The sequence below is a fragment of the Netta rufina genome (genome assembly GCF_964035555.1).
Source record: "Netta rufina genome assembly, chromosome: 1".
Lineage (NCBI taxonomy): Eukaryota > Metazoa > Chordata > Aves > Anseriformes > Anatidae > Netta > Netta rufina.
The window spans coordinates 179,694,007-179,711,391 of record NC_140123.1 but is presented as its reverse complement, the minus strand read 5'-3'; the positions used below and the strand labels follow the sequence as shown (position 1 = coordinate 179,711,391).

At 37.1% G+C, this 17,385-nt stretch overlaps 1 protein-coding gene across 3 annotated transcripts in view; it reads right to left on the bottom strand.

The window, feature by feature from the left end:
• MDFIC (MyoD family inhibitor domain containing) overlaps window positions 1-16,620 on the bottom strand; it is a 51,123-nt gene extending 34,503 nt beyond the window's left edge. For all 3 annotated transcript variants that reach the window (XM_084298199.1, XM_084298201.1, XM_084298200.1), the window contains exons 1-3: window positions 16,448-16,620; window positions 14,218-14,373; window positions 3,163-3,294 (exon numbers count right to left, since the gene is read on the bottom strand). In XM_084298199.1, the coding sequence (XP_084154325.1) occupies window positions 3,163-3,294; window positions 14,218-14,308 (223 nt within the window). In that variant the 5' untranslated portion in view covers window positions 14,309-14,373; window positions 16,448-16,620. The remainder of the gene's footprint in view (window positions 1-3,162; window positions 3,295-14,217; window positions 14,374-16,447) is intronic.
• Between the last annotated feature and the right edge of the window lie 765 nt (window positions 16,621-17,385).

The following is a 17,385-nucleotide window of genomic DNA, read 5'->3' as shown; positions in this document are numbered from 1 at the left end:
CTTGCTAACACTGAACAGATTGAACTCCAGGAGTTTTTCCACAATAAGGCATGTTTTCAACTACTCTAATCATTCCTGAGATGTTTGTGGTTCTCCATTGACCCTTCTCCAACAGAACACAGTATTCCAGTAACAGTTATGAAAAGCATTAACAATCAATACAGAAACTCAACATAAACTTTTCCTTCTTATTTAGCTCTCCCTTGTTTACATGCCAGTATACAGTAGCCTTTTGAAGCACAGAGTTGCACTGGAAGTTAATATTCATCTACCACAATTCACAAGCTCTTTTCAAAACAGGCTAATTCCCTGGTTAATTAAATCCTTAACTCTTTCCCAAGATTAGCCATTTACCCAGGATATTATGAAATTTAGGGATTCTCATTCTAGGGAGAGGGAGTGCTCCAAAGGAGCTCAGGGAAGAGGTAACCTGGGGGAAATCTCATAATCTAGAAAGAGTTTTAAAAGTGGCTTGAGAAAGGGTCTGCAAGATAAAGGTGAACTGGAAGTGTCTTAGTGTGGAAAATGGGTGCAGCATTTTAGTTTATTGATGTTGCCTGGTAAAATGAGTTTATAAGTGCAAATAAGAAATCATACATAGTGAAGTCATTACAGAGTCTCTAACACTGGACTTCGTTGTTGGTGTGCCAGTAAAACTGACTGATTAATCTACTTCCATACAACAGCAGGGTAAAACAGCTGCAAACAAGAAGAACCTTGGAAATTAAATGCTGGAAACATTTATACGGTGAAAACAAACTAACACAAATGGATTATGTATCAGCTGTGGGGCTGGAAAACAATCTGTATGGGAAAAAAAAAGAAACTGGATCACTAGGATAGTGGTGAATAGTTGTTAATACTTAGAAAACTAAAGTGTGTCTTGTCTAAAACAATTTAAAGAAATGGTTTTAAAATAGTTCTGAATAGTCAAAACACTATTTATTTCCAACCTCAAACTTCTTTCAATATGCAATATTCCACAAAATTTAGTCTAGCAGGGTAATAGATTTGGTTGAATCATAGTCATTCTGATCTAAACTATCAGTTATTTAAAATGAACTGTCTAAACAATGTTTGTGATAAACTCCTTTTTTCCACTTGTTCTATTCAGATTTTAGTAACTACGTAGATCAATTTGTAGAATTTACGAATGCAAGAGGTACTTGGCAGTGAGCCAAACACTCTTCTTTAATTTTGACTTTTTTGACTTCTCTACTCATAGCTATATTAAAAATAAAAAAATAAAAATAAATAAAAAAAAAAGCTAGAAGGTTTTGTTTGGCCATTTTGTTTGGTGATGAAACAAAAAATTATGGATTTGAAACAGAGAAAGAAGTGCATAGAAACAACTACGCAATTGTATCATAATAAAGCCACTAGCATACAAAATTCAATTATCAAAATTATCAAGGTTAGGAGTTTTAGAGACTTCCAGCTTTTACCTAAGCTTGCTTTCAACAAAGATAAACTGCTACCGACTCCAGGAAGAGCACATTTATGCACAGGAGGGCCTCCGAATTTTACCATATCTCTACCCTTTTTTCCTGTTATTTATTTATTTATTTATTTTTAATTTGTAGACAGAGAACCTTCCTGTCACAGAGACATATAACTACACAAAACTGCCAAGTCACTTTACACTTACTTCACTGTCAGGGACTTGCAAAATCTGCTGCAATTTCTACCATACACTGAAAAATTTGCCTTTTCCTCTCCTACTTCCCCAGCCCAAGGGTTGCAGTGAAGAGCTTAGAGGAACCACAGCACGAACCATCCTTGGCCCTTTCTTCCATAGTTAAGGCATGCTACTAATTTGCTGCCAAATAAATCTTTTTTCCCACAGGTTCAGGAATAAGGAACGCTCTAGGAGGGGGCAATTAGAACAAGACCACTCCAAAAGCAGCTGACTCCGTACCCACCTTCCCACATCCACAACCGAAGTACAAACCAATTGCTTGTTTACTCAGTCTAAAGTAAACAATATTTGGGGGTTAAGAAGACTCTCAAATCATAGAAGCAAATTCTTCTCCTTTATAGCCCATGAAGAATTATTTTTAAATTTTCAGATAAATATCTGACATGCTAAATTCAAGTTCTCCTATTAAGGATCTTGAAAACTATTCACTACATTAAGGATGTAACTATTTACCAGGATTAATTATTTATATTTATTATTTAGGAGAAGAAAAAAAAAAAAAAAAAAAAAAAAAGGAAAAAAAAAAGATTAACTAATATTTGAGTTTCTTTGCAAATCTTTACAGAAAGTTCAGGAGAAGCTGATCAAGAATATCCAGCCTAAGAGCTGGAGTACAACTCAGTATTGAGTCTATTTGCTTTTTGAATGCACCCTACGATTAGGGAAGTTTCTCCTGCTGCCCCTCCCTTGAACATCTAGTGTTCAAATATTCACAGAATTTTAAATCAGCAGTTAACAGAAATATTTTTGCCTCAGGAGAGTGCAATTATAGATGATATTTTGGATGATCTTTTGGACAGCATGTGATCCTCAAGTGAGAAAACTGGGAATAATCCTGTACACCTTTTTATGTTGTAAAGCATCTAAGACATACACTAGGAATGTGGGTTTGTAAAATTCAACTTAAAAAAAAATATTAAAAAAAAAAGTCCATAGCACTTTAGATCTAAAACCTTGTCTTACAGCATTCTTCTACTTTTGAGAGGACTAAAACTACTTTCAGATTCAAAGCTCTGTATAAAATTACATCTGAACAGTCCTTAGCATATCTGGTAGAAACTTCTCAGTATAGTTTACCACTGAAACATATAACCTGAGAAATCTAAGGTGATGACATTGTGCACAGTTGCACAATGCAGCTCATGTGCCTACTAAATGCACAGATCATGAATAATATTATGAATATTATATTATTATTATGAATAATAATAATATGACATAAAGGGTTAAGATGTAGATACCATAAAGGTCTACAATATACCACACTGCTCAAATCACACCTTTATTTCAATTTGTTATTTATAGATGCTGACAGAAGTCATTCCGGGAAATAAATTCCAAGACACGCATTATAGTTGCAACACAATTGCATTTGACACACATTTAAGGGAGTCAACAGGCAGTATCCCCTTACACTACTAAAGCAAGCCTAAATGGCAGCAATTTGTTCTGGAAATACTTACTTCTGATGAGGTCACCATCAGTGCGATTTCCCCAGACAGACTGCTCTTGTATCTCTGGCTGTACACTTTGGTTACTGGAAGGCTGTTTTATGTCTTTATCTCCTGCCGCAGGATTTTGTTGGTCATTTTTTTCTAAGTCGAAAGAAATTTGAGGGTATTAGTTTCTTTGGTATTTTTCCTCTACGTGAGCAAATCTCATATTTCAAAGTTAAAAACTAGAGAACATAAAATATAATTTTTATTAGCATCTCATATATTTTCCCTAGAAATAAGTCCTAATAAAGTCAATTTTCAGTTTGTTTTCCTTTGTAGATTCTTTGTAGTTCTCTCTTTAAAAAAGTCTTTAGTCTTAGTTATTGTTCCTTTAGTCATACAAAGAAATTCTCAGCACCTTTTGTAAGAACAACTTACAACTGAATTTATGTTTAGTTACTTTCCATGACATTTTCAGATAAAAATTTGAATCTGTCACACAGAAAACATAGTTTGTCCGTAAGCATGTGCCTCTGGCATATAAAAGCCACAGAAATTCCACAAAAGTCTGTTTTCCATTATTTAGAATTCAACATATGATTAAAGACAAATATTGTTCTAACATCAACACTGATTAGTACAAAGATTTTACTATAGCACAATTTTCTTGTCTTCATTAAAAAACTACACTTTTAAAAGCCATTCATGGAGTCAACTTTTAGCCTATGATGAAAGGAAAAATGATTTTCTCTCTCCAAGTGTATACAAGTTGCAAAGAAGTTTCCATGGTAAGGTTTTTTGAGGGATTCTTAACATTATTTTAAAAGAGAGCAGATCTTGTTTTGATGATTTCTCCAATAAACTCATGTAGACCTGTACTTTCTCAAACCAAAGTAAGTGACAGCCTTCATTTTCGCTGTTGTTAATGTTCTAAGTTTGTTTGTTCATTTATTTATTTTTACTGGCATTCAAGGAAACATTTCCAAATTACTTTGTTCATTATTCATAGTCATAGATTATTAGCCTAAATCATTTACTTGAAGGATGTGTAGAACACTAAATGTTTTCAGTTTGGAGTATTTTTTCAGAGTATTTATAATATCTAATATTTACAGTAAAACTAAAGTAAATGAGCAACTGCTGAAAAGTCTGTTAGCTCTCTTTTTTTTTTCAACCTATAACATGTTTATAAACTACTTATCACAATGTAGTGATTTCATATCCTCTACCAAAGCATCAGTTTCAGTCCTCAGACACAGAGAAATTGCTTAGTGCTACAGCAACATTTTAAAGGTTAGTTTCTTTATGTAACCAACAGCAGTTTGAATTTAAATCCTAACTTTCTGCCTTTGTTATCCACCCTATTAAACTGAGCCATTGAACATCACTCAAAATAATATATGCCATATTGTATGTATAGTAGCATGTGCCTTCAAGCACTGCTGCTCCCCTTCTATTAATTTCCACCTCTGAAACATCTGACCCAGCTACCTATATGGTACTTATCTCTCTGCACTCCCTCACACCACTGTTTCCTCAACAACTTGTCAATATTTCTTCAAGCTCATCCTGAGATGAACAGTTTCACTGTGATTTACTTAAGTGATTGGAAAGATAGCTATTGACTTCAATGAATTTTGCACTTCGCCCTGTATGACTTAATCTCACCTAGATTCTCATCGTGTCCAAAACCAAAAAACAGCAAACAAACAGAATACTGGAGGATTATTTTTTTTCCCAAGCCCTTTGACAGACTTTAGTCACAAGTTATTTATCCCAAATATCTATCAGACACAAATATGACTGTATTGAAGTATGATGATTTTGCTTCTGCAGTTAGGTATTAGGTTCAAATGTGTCTCAAAAGTGTTTGAAAAGTGCCCTGAAATAGGCTGAATGAAAATAAGTAGCATCCTGGAGAGAGCTAGTGTAAAAGAACTGCAAGCACTGTACTATCCGCTTTTCATACAGAGTAAGCTCAAATGAGCTATTTTAAGACATTTGGCTCTTAAACTACTTTACTGCAGTAACAACACTAAGATTACAGCAATATCTACCCTGCAGTGGTAGTGCAAAACTGGAGAGTTGCTGTATAAATTTTTCTTGTATATGATACAACTTTGCAGAGCACTACTATTTCATGTTGTAAACAACAAATGAACTGTAAGGAAAGATTAGTATTAATATTACAAGGCCTTTGGCACTCTAAATTACATTTTTATCTAATAAATTTGAAGAAGTGCTGAATGCAATGAAATCATCATTATTTATAGGAATTCAATTTTCATTCCTCTGCTTGTTTTCTGTTTGGTATATACATATTCTTTACAGCTTGCATGTGCATTTTTCATGTTTACTTTTATTGTTCTAGCTGGATATAATGAACAGCCAGTCAAAACCATGTAAACAATATTAACAGTTAACAAGAAAGAAGTAAGAGGTGCTATTAAGAAGCAACAGCGGTGTTGCAATTGAATACCAATTTTGATAGGAAATTTGCAGGAATTTACATGAATTGAGTAGCTGTTCTTTGATTTACTGCATTCATATAAAGTCTTCCCTGAGAATGTTCATAATAGAAACTTGCAGCAGAGACATTAAGCATGTATTTGCTTAATTTGCAGTTCTAATCACCCACCAGAGAAATTTTTCTCCCAGCAGATGCTACTATAACAGTGTGGTGGGTTGTCCCTGACCAGAAGCAAACACCTTTTCTCCCCAGTGGGGTAGGGGGGAGAGAATAGAAAGAGCAAAAGTGAGGAAACTCATGGGTCAAAATACACTTTTAATATGTGAAAAAAAAAAAAAAGTCAGAAATAAGTAAGTGATACAAAGGCAATCGCTCACCACCTCCCACAAGTAGAACGATGGCCTGCCAGTCTCCAAGCAATGGATACCTCCCCAGAAACATCTTCCCCTCAGTTGCTGTTGCTGAGCATGAGGTTACATGGAATGGAATGATATACCCTTTGGTCAGCTCAGCTCAGGTGTCCCAGATGTGTCCTCTCCCAGCCTCTTGCCCATACCCAACCTTCTCCCTGCGTGACATGCTGTGTAAGCTTTGTTCAGCAATAGCTAAAACACTGGTTTGTTATCAATGTTGTTTTAGTGATGAATCCAAAAAACAGCACCACAGAGGCTTCTGTGAAGAAATCTAACTCCATCCCAGCCAGACCTAGCATAATGGGCCTTTAGAAAAAGTGTTCAGTTATGTTTAAGATTTTTTTTTATAGCCACACTACTAAAAAAATAATACAGCAGACCACTGAAAATAAAGAAATTATGGATTCCCGATTAATTACTTGTTATTTCTCTTGACTGTGTATAAGCTCAAAGTTTTAGTACAAATAAATTTCTTAATTATTCCCTAATAAAATAAATTATAAAAAAAAATAAAATAATAAAAAAAAAAACTTATGATGGGATCATAGAATCACTTTTGTTATTATTATTATTATAAAAGTGTGGTGACAACATATCAACAACTGATTACACATGAAAACAGCCTCAAGAACACTCGAGTCTGTATTTTGTTGATGCCATTATTTTTAGTGCATAAAAATAGTTACGAATTTATTTTATGAAAGGTAATGCATTCATGAAGCCAATCAAAATCTACACAAAGACCTTAACCTCCTCTGAAGTGCGATGCTTGTGGCAAACAGGGTTAATAAAACCTACAACAACTACAAATACTGATGGCTGGATCTGGTCATAACCAGGCATGTCATTTTTCCACTGTGTTTTCAAATAAATTAGTAACACTTCTCTGCTTTAATTAAGCTTAGCCTTAGGAAATTTTTGTGATATTTCTTTGGTATGTTAGCTGCTGCTTCCTCTAGTACACTCTTCCACTCTCAAGTGACTAACCTCCACAACTGAAAGCCAAGAAGAAAACCAGATGCTCTGCCTAGAAGATCAAATAATGGAAGGAAAAGTATCATTATGTTCTGAGTCTGGCTGTATTGATGCAGAAACCCAATCTCTTCAAAACCATTGCAAGTTACTCCAGGTCATGTCACAAAAGCAACGTAGTCTTCTTACTTGTGTACTTGGTACTACTCGTGTTCAGGGCCCAGATCAGCAACCTGGATGGTTGTGCTGTCCTAAAGGAATAGTAGTCCCTAGGCTTCTAGCCAAAACCCTGTGGCAGTGATACTCAGACAGATCACACTGTGATTTATCCTGAAGTTAAGCATGGGCACAAATTCTACTTGCGTAAAGAATAATACAAATTTAAGGTTTAAATAAGGAAGAGATAAAATATGCAGGCAAAGTATAGAATTGAGATGGTTAACAACCTAGATCATATCTATATTACAGACAACTGTTAAGTTAAAAATTAAAAACTTTATTCATATCTCAAAATGACCATTTCTTGAAATAAGTGATCAAAGTGAACTCCTACTTTTTTGTTACTTGGAATTATTAAAGGATATATAAAATCACTTTTATAGAACATTAATTTATTATACCACAATATTTTTATATTTATTTTTGGAATTAAACTGTAGTACATATATTTCATAGAATAAATCCTTGTTTTCATAGGTGAAAACTACTGCAATATTGTTAACTCCTGTTTTGGTTTAATTAATATGCAAGACTGATAGAAGAGATAAAAAAGACAGGTAAAGGATGTGCATTTGGAGGACACATCTCAGAGAACTCAAGTCTTTGACAAACAATTGTCTTTTCTTCTTCAAGTGCTTGTCCGTTTGTACATTCATACACTAGCTGTATCCACACGCCCTTATGTCTCTTGAGTTTACTAAGATATGGGTGTCAATGGCTGCTGCAAGACCAAGACAGCAAGCATGGAATTATGTTTTACTACATCAAGAACTGCGTAATGTCCGACCCATCAACATGCAAAAAGATGAGAACAAGTACCTATATATTAAGTGGGTTGGGCATCCTCATCCTGTTAAGGGCAGCTGATTTCTATTCTTTAGATGACACATAAAGCCATATACTGACTCAGTCATCTCTTCCAAAAATTTGAACAATGAAAGTGCTAGACCAGCAACATGACAAACTGGACCTGAGAAACAGATTCAGATTTTGCATATTGGCACTGTGGATGTAACAAGAGTTAAAAATCCCATGACTGTAACAGTAAAAGGCTTTGTTGCTATGACATTCATTTTCTGTTCACCAACAATGTGGTATACAGCACCAACGAGCAAGTAAAGCAAAAGCAGCTGCTGGGAAAGCCTTCTGGAAACCTGAGTGCATCATTCTCATCAAGGAGACAAAAACCAGCAAAATGGACTGGCACGGCTGACCACCACAAAAAATGTAGAGACAGGAACAGTTCGACTCTTTCACTATTTAAGGACAGAGGAACAGTGGAAGCATGGGGCAAAGCTTACTTAGGCACCTAAATTTGACACAGCTATGGGGATGTAAACGTGAATCCTCCAAAGGCCTTAGTTATCTCTGAACAAGCAGATGTAGATTTAAAGACACATTGTGCAAAGATCATAAGCCATCCCAAATGGAATTTTGTCTTTCAAAGCAAAGAGATATTGATTGATTGATTGATTGAGAGAAAGAGAGAGAGTGAGAGAGAGAGGAAAGGTAGGTCTATGAGGAAAAAAGAAAGTTTCAGAATGTTTCCAGAAGGAGCATTAACAAAACATTTCTTTGTCTCAAGTATACAGCAGTTGAAAGAAATTGAAGCGCATACAGCAAATGCTGTATTTTAACACTTCTTTGTTCATTAATATCCTAGCTGGCAAGAAACCACTGACGATACCATTCCCTGCCTTTCACAACAGTAATACAATGGAACAGTGATAATACCAGGTTGCATAATGCAACTATTAGCAATAACCCCAGTAGTTACTTCATGAGCTGCCTAAGACTTTTATGCATTTCTCATAACAAGTTCAACTGTGCTATTCGTGGAACAGAAAGCCTGTTCCAGTTCATGGTTTGCCTGAAATCATCACATTTCATTAATGACTGGTTCTACAATCTAAGTGCAACGTTTATATTGATAATCCACAAATTATCAAGTCCAGAGTCCTCCAATGGAGTTAGATGCCTCCGTTTAGATGTTTGATTTTTTAAAAAATAAACTAACTTGCTTTTATTTCATTTCAGTGCCTTTCATTTAAATGTCTCATTACAACTTTCATTGGCCCCAAAAGCACTACTGAAGAAACAATCTCTTAAAACTAAAGCAATTCAACTGAACTTGGAAAGCTCTTCCACAGAATTTTCCATTTTTTATGGTACAAACCATAGAACAATTATGGATATACTGCAAGTTTGACAGCCTTTGCCAATGTTCTGTCATGATAAATTAAAAATAAATATGAACATGCAAATAAATACCCTGCACTATTAAAAACACAAGATCCAAAATCCATAAGTGAAAACGTATTTTCATAAATAATCATACTAATTGTCATTTGGTCAGTTAGAAATTTATGTAATTCATCCGATGATGTTTCACATGTACAAAACTTAAGTTTCAGGTAAATGCTGAGTGATACTGAGCACAGTGGCTGTCTTTATTACCAAGTAGCACACTATAGTAATGGTGGACCTGTACAGTGAAAGATTTGATTTAAAGGACACTTATTATCCCAGGGACTTGGATAATACTTTGGACTAACACTCCAGTCTCAAAGACTGAGAGCTCTTTTCTGGCTGGAGTGCATCCAGCACATTCCTGCAGTGCATCTTCCAGATTATTTTGTTCAAAATGAATCTAGTCCAGGTCACTCCCCAGAATCACTCCAGAAAGTAAAATAAAGCAGGGGTGAACAGGAGGTTCATTTCAAAACTTCACTGCTGATCCAAATGAAAATATTACCATAGACATACTCAATTGCTGGATGCTGCTTATTAGGAAAAAAAAAAAAAAGTGTTTAAAGCAAAGAGAAATCTAACTTCTGAAGGTCTGGAATGGAATTTGAGAAGAATGATTGTGATGTAAAACTAGCCTATGAGATGGAACGAAAATATTTCAAATTTGATGCAAGATCTTTACAGTCACCTCTGTGAAATACAAGTCTATCACACCCATGTGGACATGAATCACTTTACTGGAACTGCATGCACATGAAACTGAAAGAAGAAGTCTATTATTATGACTAGCTAGAGTTAGACATTTGTGAAAGTTTCAGGCATTTTAGTCAGTAACGTTCAATTTAGTGCTGACAGAAAACTATAAAACAAATTAACACTAAACTCTAGTCAGATTGAAAGCGGAAGCACAAATAGAGCAAGAATTTGGTACGTTCAAGCAATTTGAGTGTATGGGTTAACCGTTAAAATAAAAATCCATTACTCATAACACTGAGGCACTGCTAGCAAAGTGCAACAATTATGGTGATAGTAATAGCTGTTGCCTCAAGAATTTCCAGACATTCCCACTGTGAGTCTTCTGTCATCCCTCTCTCATCTAGTACTGTAGCACTCCCGGTCATGAGAACAGAAAAGCACACAAATATTAGGGGGGTTGAAACATGCTGTTGAAGAGGAGCACGTGTTGAGTGCTTTTATGAATGGAAGTTCTGAATGAACTAATGTGTATGGTTTCTTCAGACACCAAAACAGATTGTATCTCCATCCAGCAACAGTGATATGATTTGCACCGGGAAGAGTGGTCACTTACAGAATTTGACCCCTAATATTTCTACTAGACTTCACTATCCACTCCACCAAAAGATATATTTATAGATGGCAGTCTAACATTTTCTAAATGTTGTCTGATTCTCTAAATATAGTTCCATGTTTGTTGAACTTCTCTCTTGCATTCTTTGGTTTATTCAAATGCAGAGGATTTAATGGAAAAAGTCTACCCATATTGCTTGGGATTACTGCCCGAGCAATAATCCTGACATGACCTCTAACTTGCGAAATATTTTCCTTAAAGCAGAGAGGCTGATGGTCACAAATTGTCACATTCCTTGTCTAGGGACATTGAATTATTTCGGTACCTGCCACTCCAGAAAATACTTGACCACAGTCAAATTACAGGAGTATAGACATGACACTATTCACTCTGATTATATTGCATGGCACACAAGTAGAAGTAGTCATAATTTGATTCCAAGGAGCTCAGGAGAACAGAGACAGTATGAGCAGGATCTCGAACAACAGTCCACAACTAGACTTAGGCTTTTGGAAGTATGTGGCAAAAAGTGAACTAGACATTTGCAGAAATTAGGTTAAATCTTTCTTCCTCTCTCAGCAGCAGACTCTGCACCGATAATAGTCTAAAGACTGAAATGAGTTGCTACAAAAGAAGACACTGATTAAATCAACTCTCTCTCAGCACACTAATTGTGGAAGGGCAAAATCCAATAATCTGACAAATAGTTATTTATGCATTAATTCAAAAACAAAGCAAAGAAGCACAGTGAGAGCAGGGATGTTGAGAGACTGTTGGTTAAAGCAATGTAAGAAAATTCTTCTGAGTTGCAAAAGCCAGAGCATGACACATCTTTAGGCCAAAGTACTTCTCAACCTAGTTTTATCATCTCCAGAACTTATGTAAATCTCCCCATCTGCCTGAAGTTTTATTTCTTCTGTTTTGTTTTTGTTTGTTTGTTTTCCTTAGATTGTAGGATAGCTATTAGTTGAATATTCATAATTCAGTTGAATTTACTTTTCCTTTTATGAAAGAGAAACAATCTTCATCATCTTCTTCATCATCTGAATGTTTATGATGGCAAGCAAAAGGAGCACTTTGAAGATCTGGATTTTTTGATGATAACTCAAAGAACTACCAGAGAGAACAAAAGACTGTTCTCATAATGTAAAGTATCTGTATCAGTTATAAAATATGGAAAGCATATTAAAGTATGTCATTAACAATCAAAAATTATTTTTCACCAGAATGTGTTTAATACTTTGCTATACGTACAGCATAAGCCTTTTTTTTTTTTGACTGAGGGAACTTTATTCCTAGGTGGACACAGATTTAAAGTATCTATTGTAAAGACAAAGAGTCATCAATTATATATTAAAAAATGAGCCTAAGTAAATTAATAGTTATTTCAATTTACTACATATTTTTCCAAATACTTCTAACCTACTTCCAGAGGTAATGTGAATTTCAATCACAGCTGTTACACTTATCTCCAAATTCTACAGAAGTTGGTGTACTTTTGGATGTCCTGTGGGATGGTATAGAGAGGGTTGGAGGGTTTTGAAAGTCACAGATATATTATCTTAGATCTTTAGCCCTGGAATATCTGGACTACCTTACTCTGTAACTACACACTGCAAAGCTGACAACAGAAATGCTGGAATATAGACTGGAAATGTTATGAACTCACCTCTTCCTCTTTCCACCCCCATTTCCCCAACAGACTTATGCTAGAAAAAAGCATCAAATATCCACAGTTATCCTTAAATCTAAGTTCACTAGAATTCAAAAAAGTCTTTCTGCGAACTATGCATATGCTTTAAAATTGATCACGTGCCTTGAAAGGTGTGGCAAGTGAGCAATCTTGAATCAACACATTATACTTGTTTGTACCTTAATGATCCCTGAAAAAGTAACTCCATAATCCTTCACCTTGACAGCTGTGTGCTGTAATTGTGTCATTCAGACTTTCCGCACAGAGCTTGTCTGTGAGAAGACCAGCGTTCCCTTCCTTACTTTTCATAAAACAGAAAGGTGGGTATTGAAAAATCTTAGATATGACTTTATTTCAGAGTAAAAACATAATTCAAAGTGGGACTGTAAGAATAAGACTGCTTTCCAGGCTAGTTAGCTCACTGGCTTACAACTTCAATAACTTTGATATATGGCCTACGCATAAAATTTAACCAGTGTGTCCACTTGATCACATGGCAGACAAAATCAACAGATTGAAAATAAACATGTATCACAGATACTGATTTTTTCTGGCAAAAACATGATTTTAACAGCTCAGTTCTGCATGCTTGATCTTCTGTATCTAATCTTTTTTATTATTTTGTTTTACTGTTTAGAAGTTCTGAGTCATTCTCAGAACTTCTGAAAAAAAAAAAAAAAAAAAAAAAACAATAAGAGAAGTATAAGCCAATTTTATATGTCTCCTTGCCAATTTATTTATTTATTTATTTTAAACTTTGCTACAGATACTTTCTGGTTTCTCAAACAAGTCTTCAACTTTGATTTCACATAGTTATTGATTTTCCAAGTTACAAAAGCAGAGACTGCATCTTTAATCCACAATTGCACAACTATGCTCTCAGTATCTGCTAACAGTTAACCACATAGATATAAAGTTACAGTCTTTGAACAATCTTATTTGTCTGTTCTTCAGGGACTTTTAAAACTGCTCTCAGAATTGTGAAAAGCAAAGATGTAGCTCTAAATGCAAAAAATAATAATTAAAAAAGTCTCATCTTCACAGACCAGAACTCAGTAGGCAAACACACTACCCTTTTTGAGGGTAACCTTGAAGGTATACTTTTGACAGTATACCTTGTCAAACTTCTCTACGTGAAGGTGATCGGAATATAAAGATATCTTGTGTAATTGCAAGTTGCACATAATTGCACATCATGTAAGGAATTTATTGCTATGATGAATGAATGTACTTTAAAAAAAACATTAGAACAGCAAATATAAAACAAGTTAATACTCTCAGAAACAGGTTTTAGGTGCAACATCAATGACTGGCCTAAGAAAAACAGGGAAGTGACCTCCAACCTGAACACTCCTGCTCCAGGATCTACCTTTCTCAGTGTATTGCAAGACATGGAAAGAGAGAAGCTTTGCGGAGAAGAGCTCCTAAACACAAACACCAAGGCTGAGGAACAAGAAGGCAATTTTTAAGGAGCAGCATCTGCCTCTCTGTATGACTGCAGTTTTTCAAGTAGTGAAACGCGGTGCTGACATCAGTGCATCTTTTTTCTTCTTCGTCTTCCTTTACACGTTTTCTACATAGGAATTTCTAGTTAAAACACAGGCGTGGAAGCGAAAGTGTTACAGAGTTATACCAACGAGGGGAGGCCGGGGGGGAGGGGAAAGAAGAGAGGGGTTAAAACCCACAAAACAAATCAGCAAATGTATCATTCAAATAAAAGGCGCAACAATTACAGAGAAACTTTAAAGCAACTTACCTCGAGGGAGAGAGATCAAAGCGCTGCTTTCAGTCGGAGCTTGCTCTGGCCCTTCAGGCCCTGGAGGAAGAGGTTCTCCCACTTGGGACATCTGCCAGCTTTCTCACCGAGTCACGCAGAGCCTGCGCCCCCCTCCAACAAAACTAACACGCGACCCTGAAGGAACAAGCGAATGAAAGCACTCGTTAATCTATTTCACACGTTAAAAAAAAAAAAAAAAAAAAAAAAAACTAAAAAAAAAAAAAAAAAAAACTCGCGGCTCGGGGGGCGAGGGACCGAGCAGGAGGAGGAGGAGAGGAGGAGGGACGGCAAATCCGAGCGGCAGCGACTCGGCGGGCACCGGGGAGCCGGGGGCGGCCCGGGGGGGTCCCGGGGCGGCGGCTGCGGAGCCCCCCGGCAGCTCTGAGCTCCCTCTCTCCGCCTCTTCTCCTGCTCCTCCGCGGTGCCCGGCCCTAATCTCAGCGCCCCGGCCGCCCGCAGGCTCCTCGGCTCCCCTCTCCCGGCCCGCAGGGTTGGGGGGGGGAGCATCTTCCCCCCAACACGTCCCCCCGACCCCCCGTAGTCCCTGGGGCGGAGGCGTGCTCGCACACACCCGCACTCGCCCCCGCTGTCCCCCCGCGGCCGCAGTCAGTCCTTTTCCATCATTTCCGGACGATGAAACATCCCGCTGCGGCTGGCGGCGGTGGTGCAGGTCCTGCCGCCCGCCAGCGCCGGGCCCGCGGGCTGGGCTGGGCTGGGCTGGGCTGGGGCTGCGGGAGAGCATTGCTGCCCCCCGCCCCCAGCCGGGCCTCCGGCCACGGAAAGTCCCCGAGGAGGCTGAAACCCGTCAGGCAGAACGAGGGAAAAAGGGAAAAAATAAAATAAAAATAAAAACACACCACCCTTGAAAGGCAGGCTTTCATGCCTGGACAGGGTTTGCAGCTGTAGCCTTTGGCAGAGGCACTGCTCGTGGGGCAACAGCTGGCGCAGAATTAATTGGGCCGCTGTGGTGGTTGTTTGCCTTCAACCAGTTGTGCCTCGGAAGCTGGGTAGCCAGGCACGTGAAACGCTGCAGGCCTGCACTTTCCACCCTTCTCAGAGCCCAGTTCCAGCCCAACCCAATGCCCTAGTGTACCTCCCCTGGCAACATATGGATGTGTACATTAAAAGGACTCTAAAGTGTGTGTACAAAATTATTCAAACGAAAGTGAAGGATAGAAGAAGTGTTTTTCAAAAGTAATACCCTAGAGAGCAAACCACTTCCTCCACCAGCACCTGCCAAGAGACCTGACCTACCTGTGGTTTTTCTAGATAAGAAATACATTTCTTCCCCATTACAGGACTTGATTTGATTGTCAGCCTCTGTTCTTGCCCACACCATGCAGCATTGCCATTACTGCTCATGTACACGCTAGTATCCATATGCTAAGTGCTTGACCTTGCTCATGCTACCACAACTTTGCACACCTCTCTAATAAAGTGTGTTCATGTTTACTCTGTAATTTCCTTAAAACTTAGAAACCAAATTTTTATTATGGTTGAGTAAATATGCTCTACTGGTATATCCCATCATGGTGTGAAAAGAGTTATCTTCTGGGAAGCTGAAAATAGGACTTAGAAACAGCCAAGTTGTAAACTACCTATGTCCTAACATAAAAGAAAAGAAATAATGGATATTTGTTTTGATACAAGTGCTAAGCAATGTGCTTAGGTATTAAAAGTAAAACTTCATTTCTTAAAGTTTAATATTTCCCAGCAATGCTTGCAAAACAACCAGTATAGAGTGTAAATACCTGAGTAGGAGCCATTTCATATACGACACCACACACTTTGGGGCATCCCCTGATTTCAACAGCCATCACTGTATAGCTTTATTATTGGTTACCACTGGTGTGAAAGAAGTGTGATGCAACTAATAAGACATGTTATGTACTTTCCTCTGAAAAATACAATCATTTTTAAGTATTTCAGTAAGCTGAGATGTTCTTTGGTACAACATAATATTTCTTTAAACCTTTTAATGATAAAATGGAAAAAATATGTGCTATGTTTGGAAGAAGCCAAGTAAAAATTCCATTTGGGGTACGCAAACTTGTTATTGTATTGCATAATAATAATATGGATATCAATACCTATGCTTCTCATCTAAGAAAACATTGCATAACTTTCCATAGCTCCAGCATACAACAGCTCCTTCTCTCCTCACTGCCCAGGGGGCAGAGCAATTGAGACTTAAGGTAGAAGGACTTACCTCAAACTCGAAAGTGAGTCAGTAGCAGAAGAGAGGTTATGACTCATACCCAACGGACAAGCTTGTATTTTTCCCTCTGAAACTGGAAGCACAGCACAGAAGAGTGGGAGGAGCAATAAATTAGCCAACCACACCCTCCCTTCAAAACCTTTCATTGGGTAATACATATCGAACAGATACGATCCTTTTTTTTCCTTTTTTTTTTTTTTTTTTTTTTTAGGCGTGGTGTTTTTTGAACCTTATCTATGAAATACACTTGGTAACCTTCATGGTGTTTAGTTTATCTTCTTTAAAAAGATGATGGGATGAGTTCAGCCTGCCAAGGTTCAACTATGTAGATGCCTACGTACAGTTTAAAACAACTAAATCAATGAAAGAGAAACTCCAGCTGATGTTGCCATATTGCAATTGATGATAGTGTGAGATAACCCCAAGCAAGATCAGATAAAACAAGATAAGAGAATCTAGTATTAAAAAAAAAAAAAAAAAAAAAAAGTGTGACTCATTGAAATAACATATTTAAAATATTGTGCAACACACTGTAAACACACTGTACTCTAAAAACCAAAAACTGTGATTACTGTAAAAAGATAAATCCAGATGTGGTCACTGTTAATGAGATACCACAGATAGGCAAAATTCATTGGCATAGTAGAGCATCTACTGACATCCCAGCACGGCAAATCAAAAATAATTGTTTTATTCTTTTCCTTTAAAATATTTATCATTCTAAAATGTTACTGATTTTTTTCAGGAACCAGGTTATAGGCTTTGTGCATATGTATTGCTATATACTCTTCCATTGCTAGATCATAGCACTCACACTTTCAGGTGTGCTCTTCTAGACCATAACGGCAGATTCAGGGATAGATGTGAAAGGGATCTCAAAACATTTATAAAAAAAAAAAAAAAGCCTTAGACACAAGGTCATAACAGGG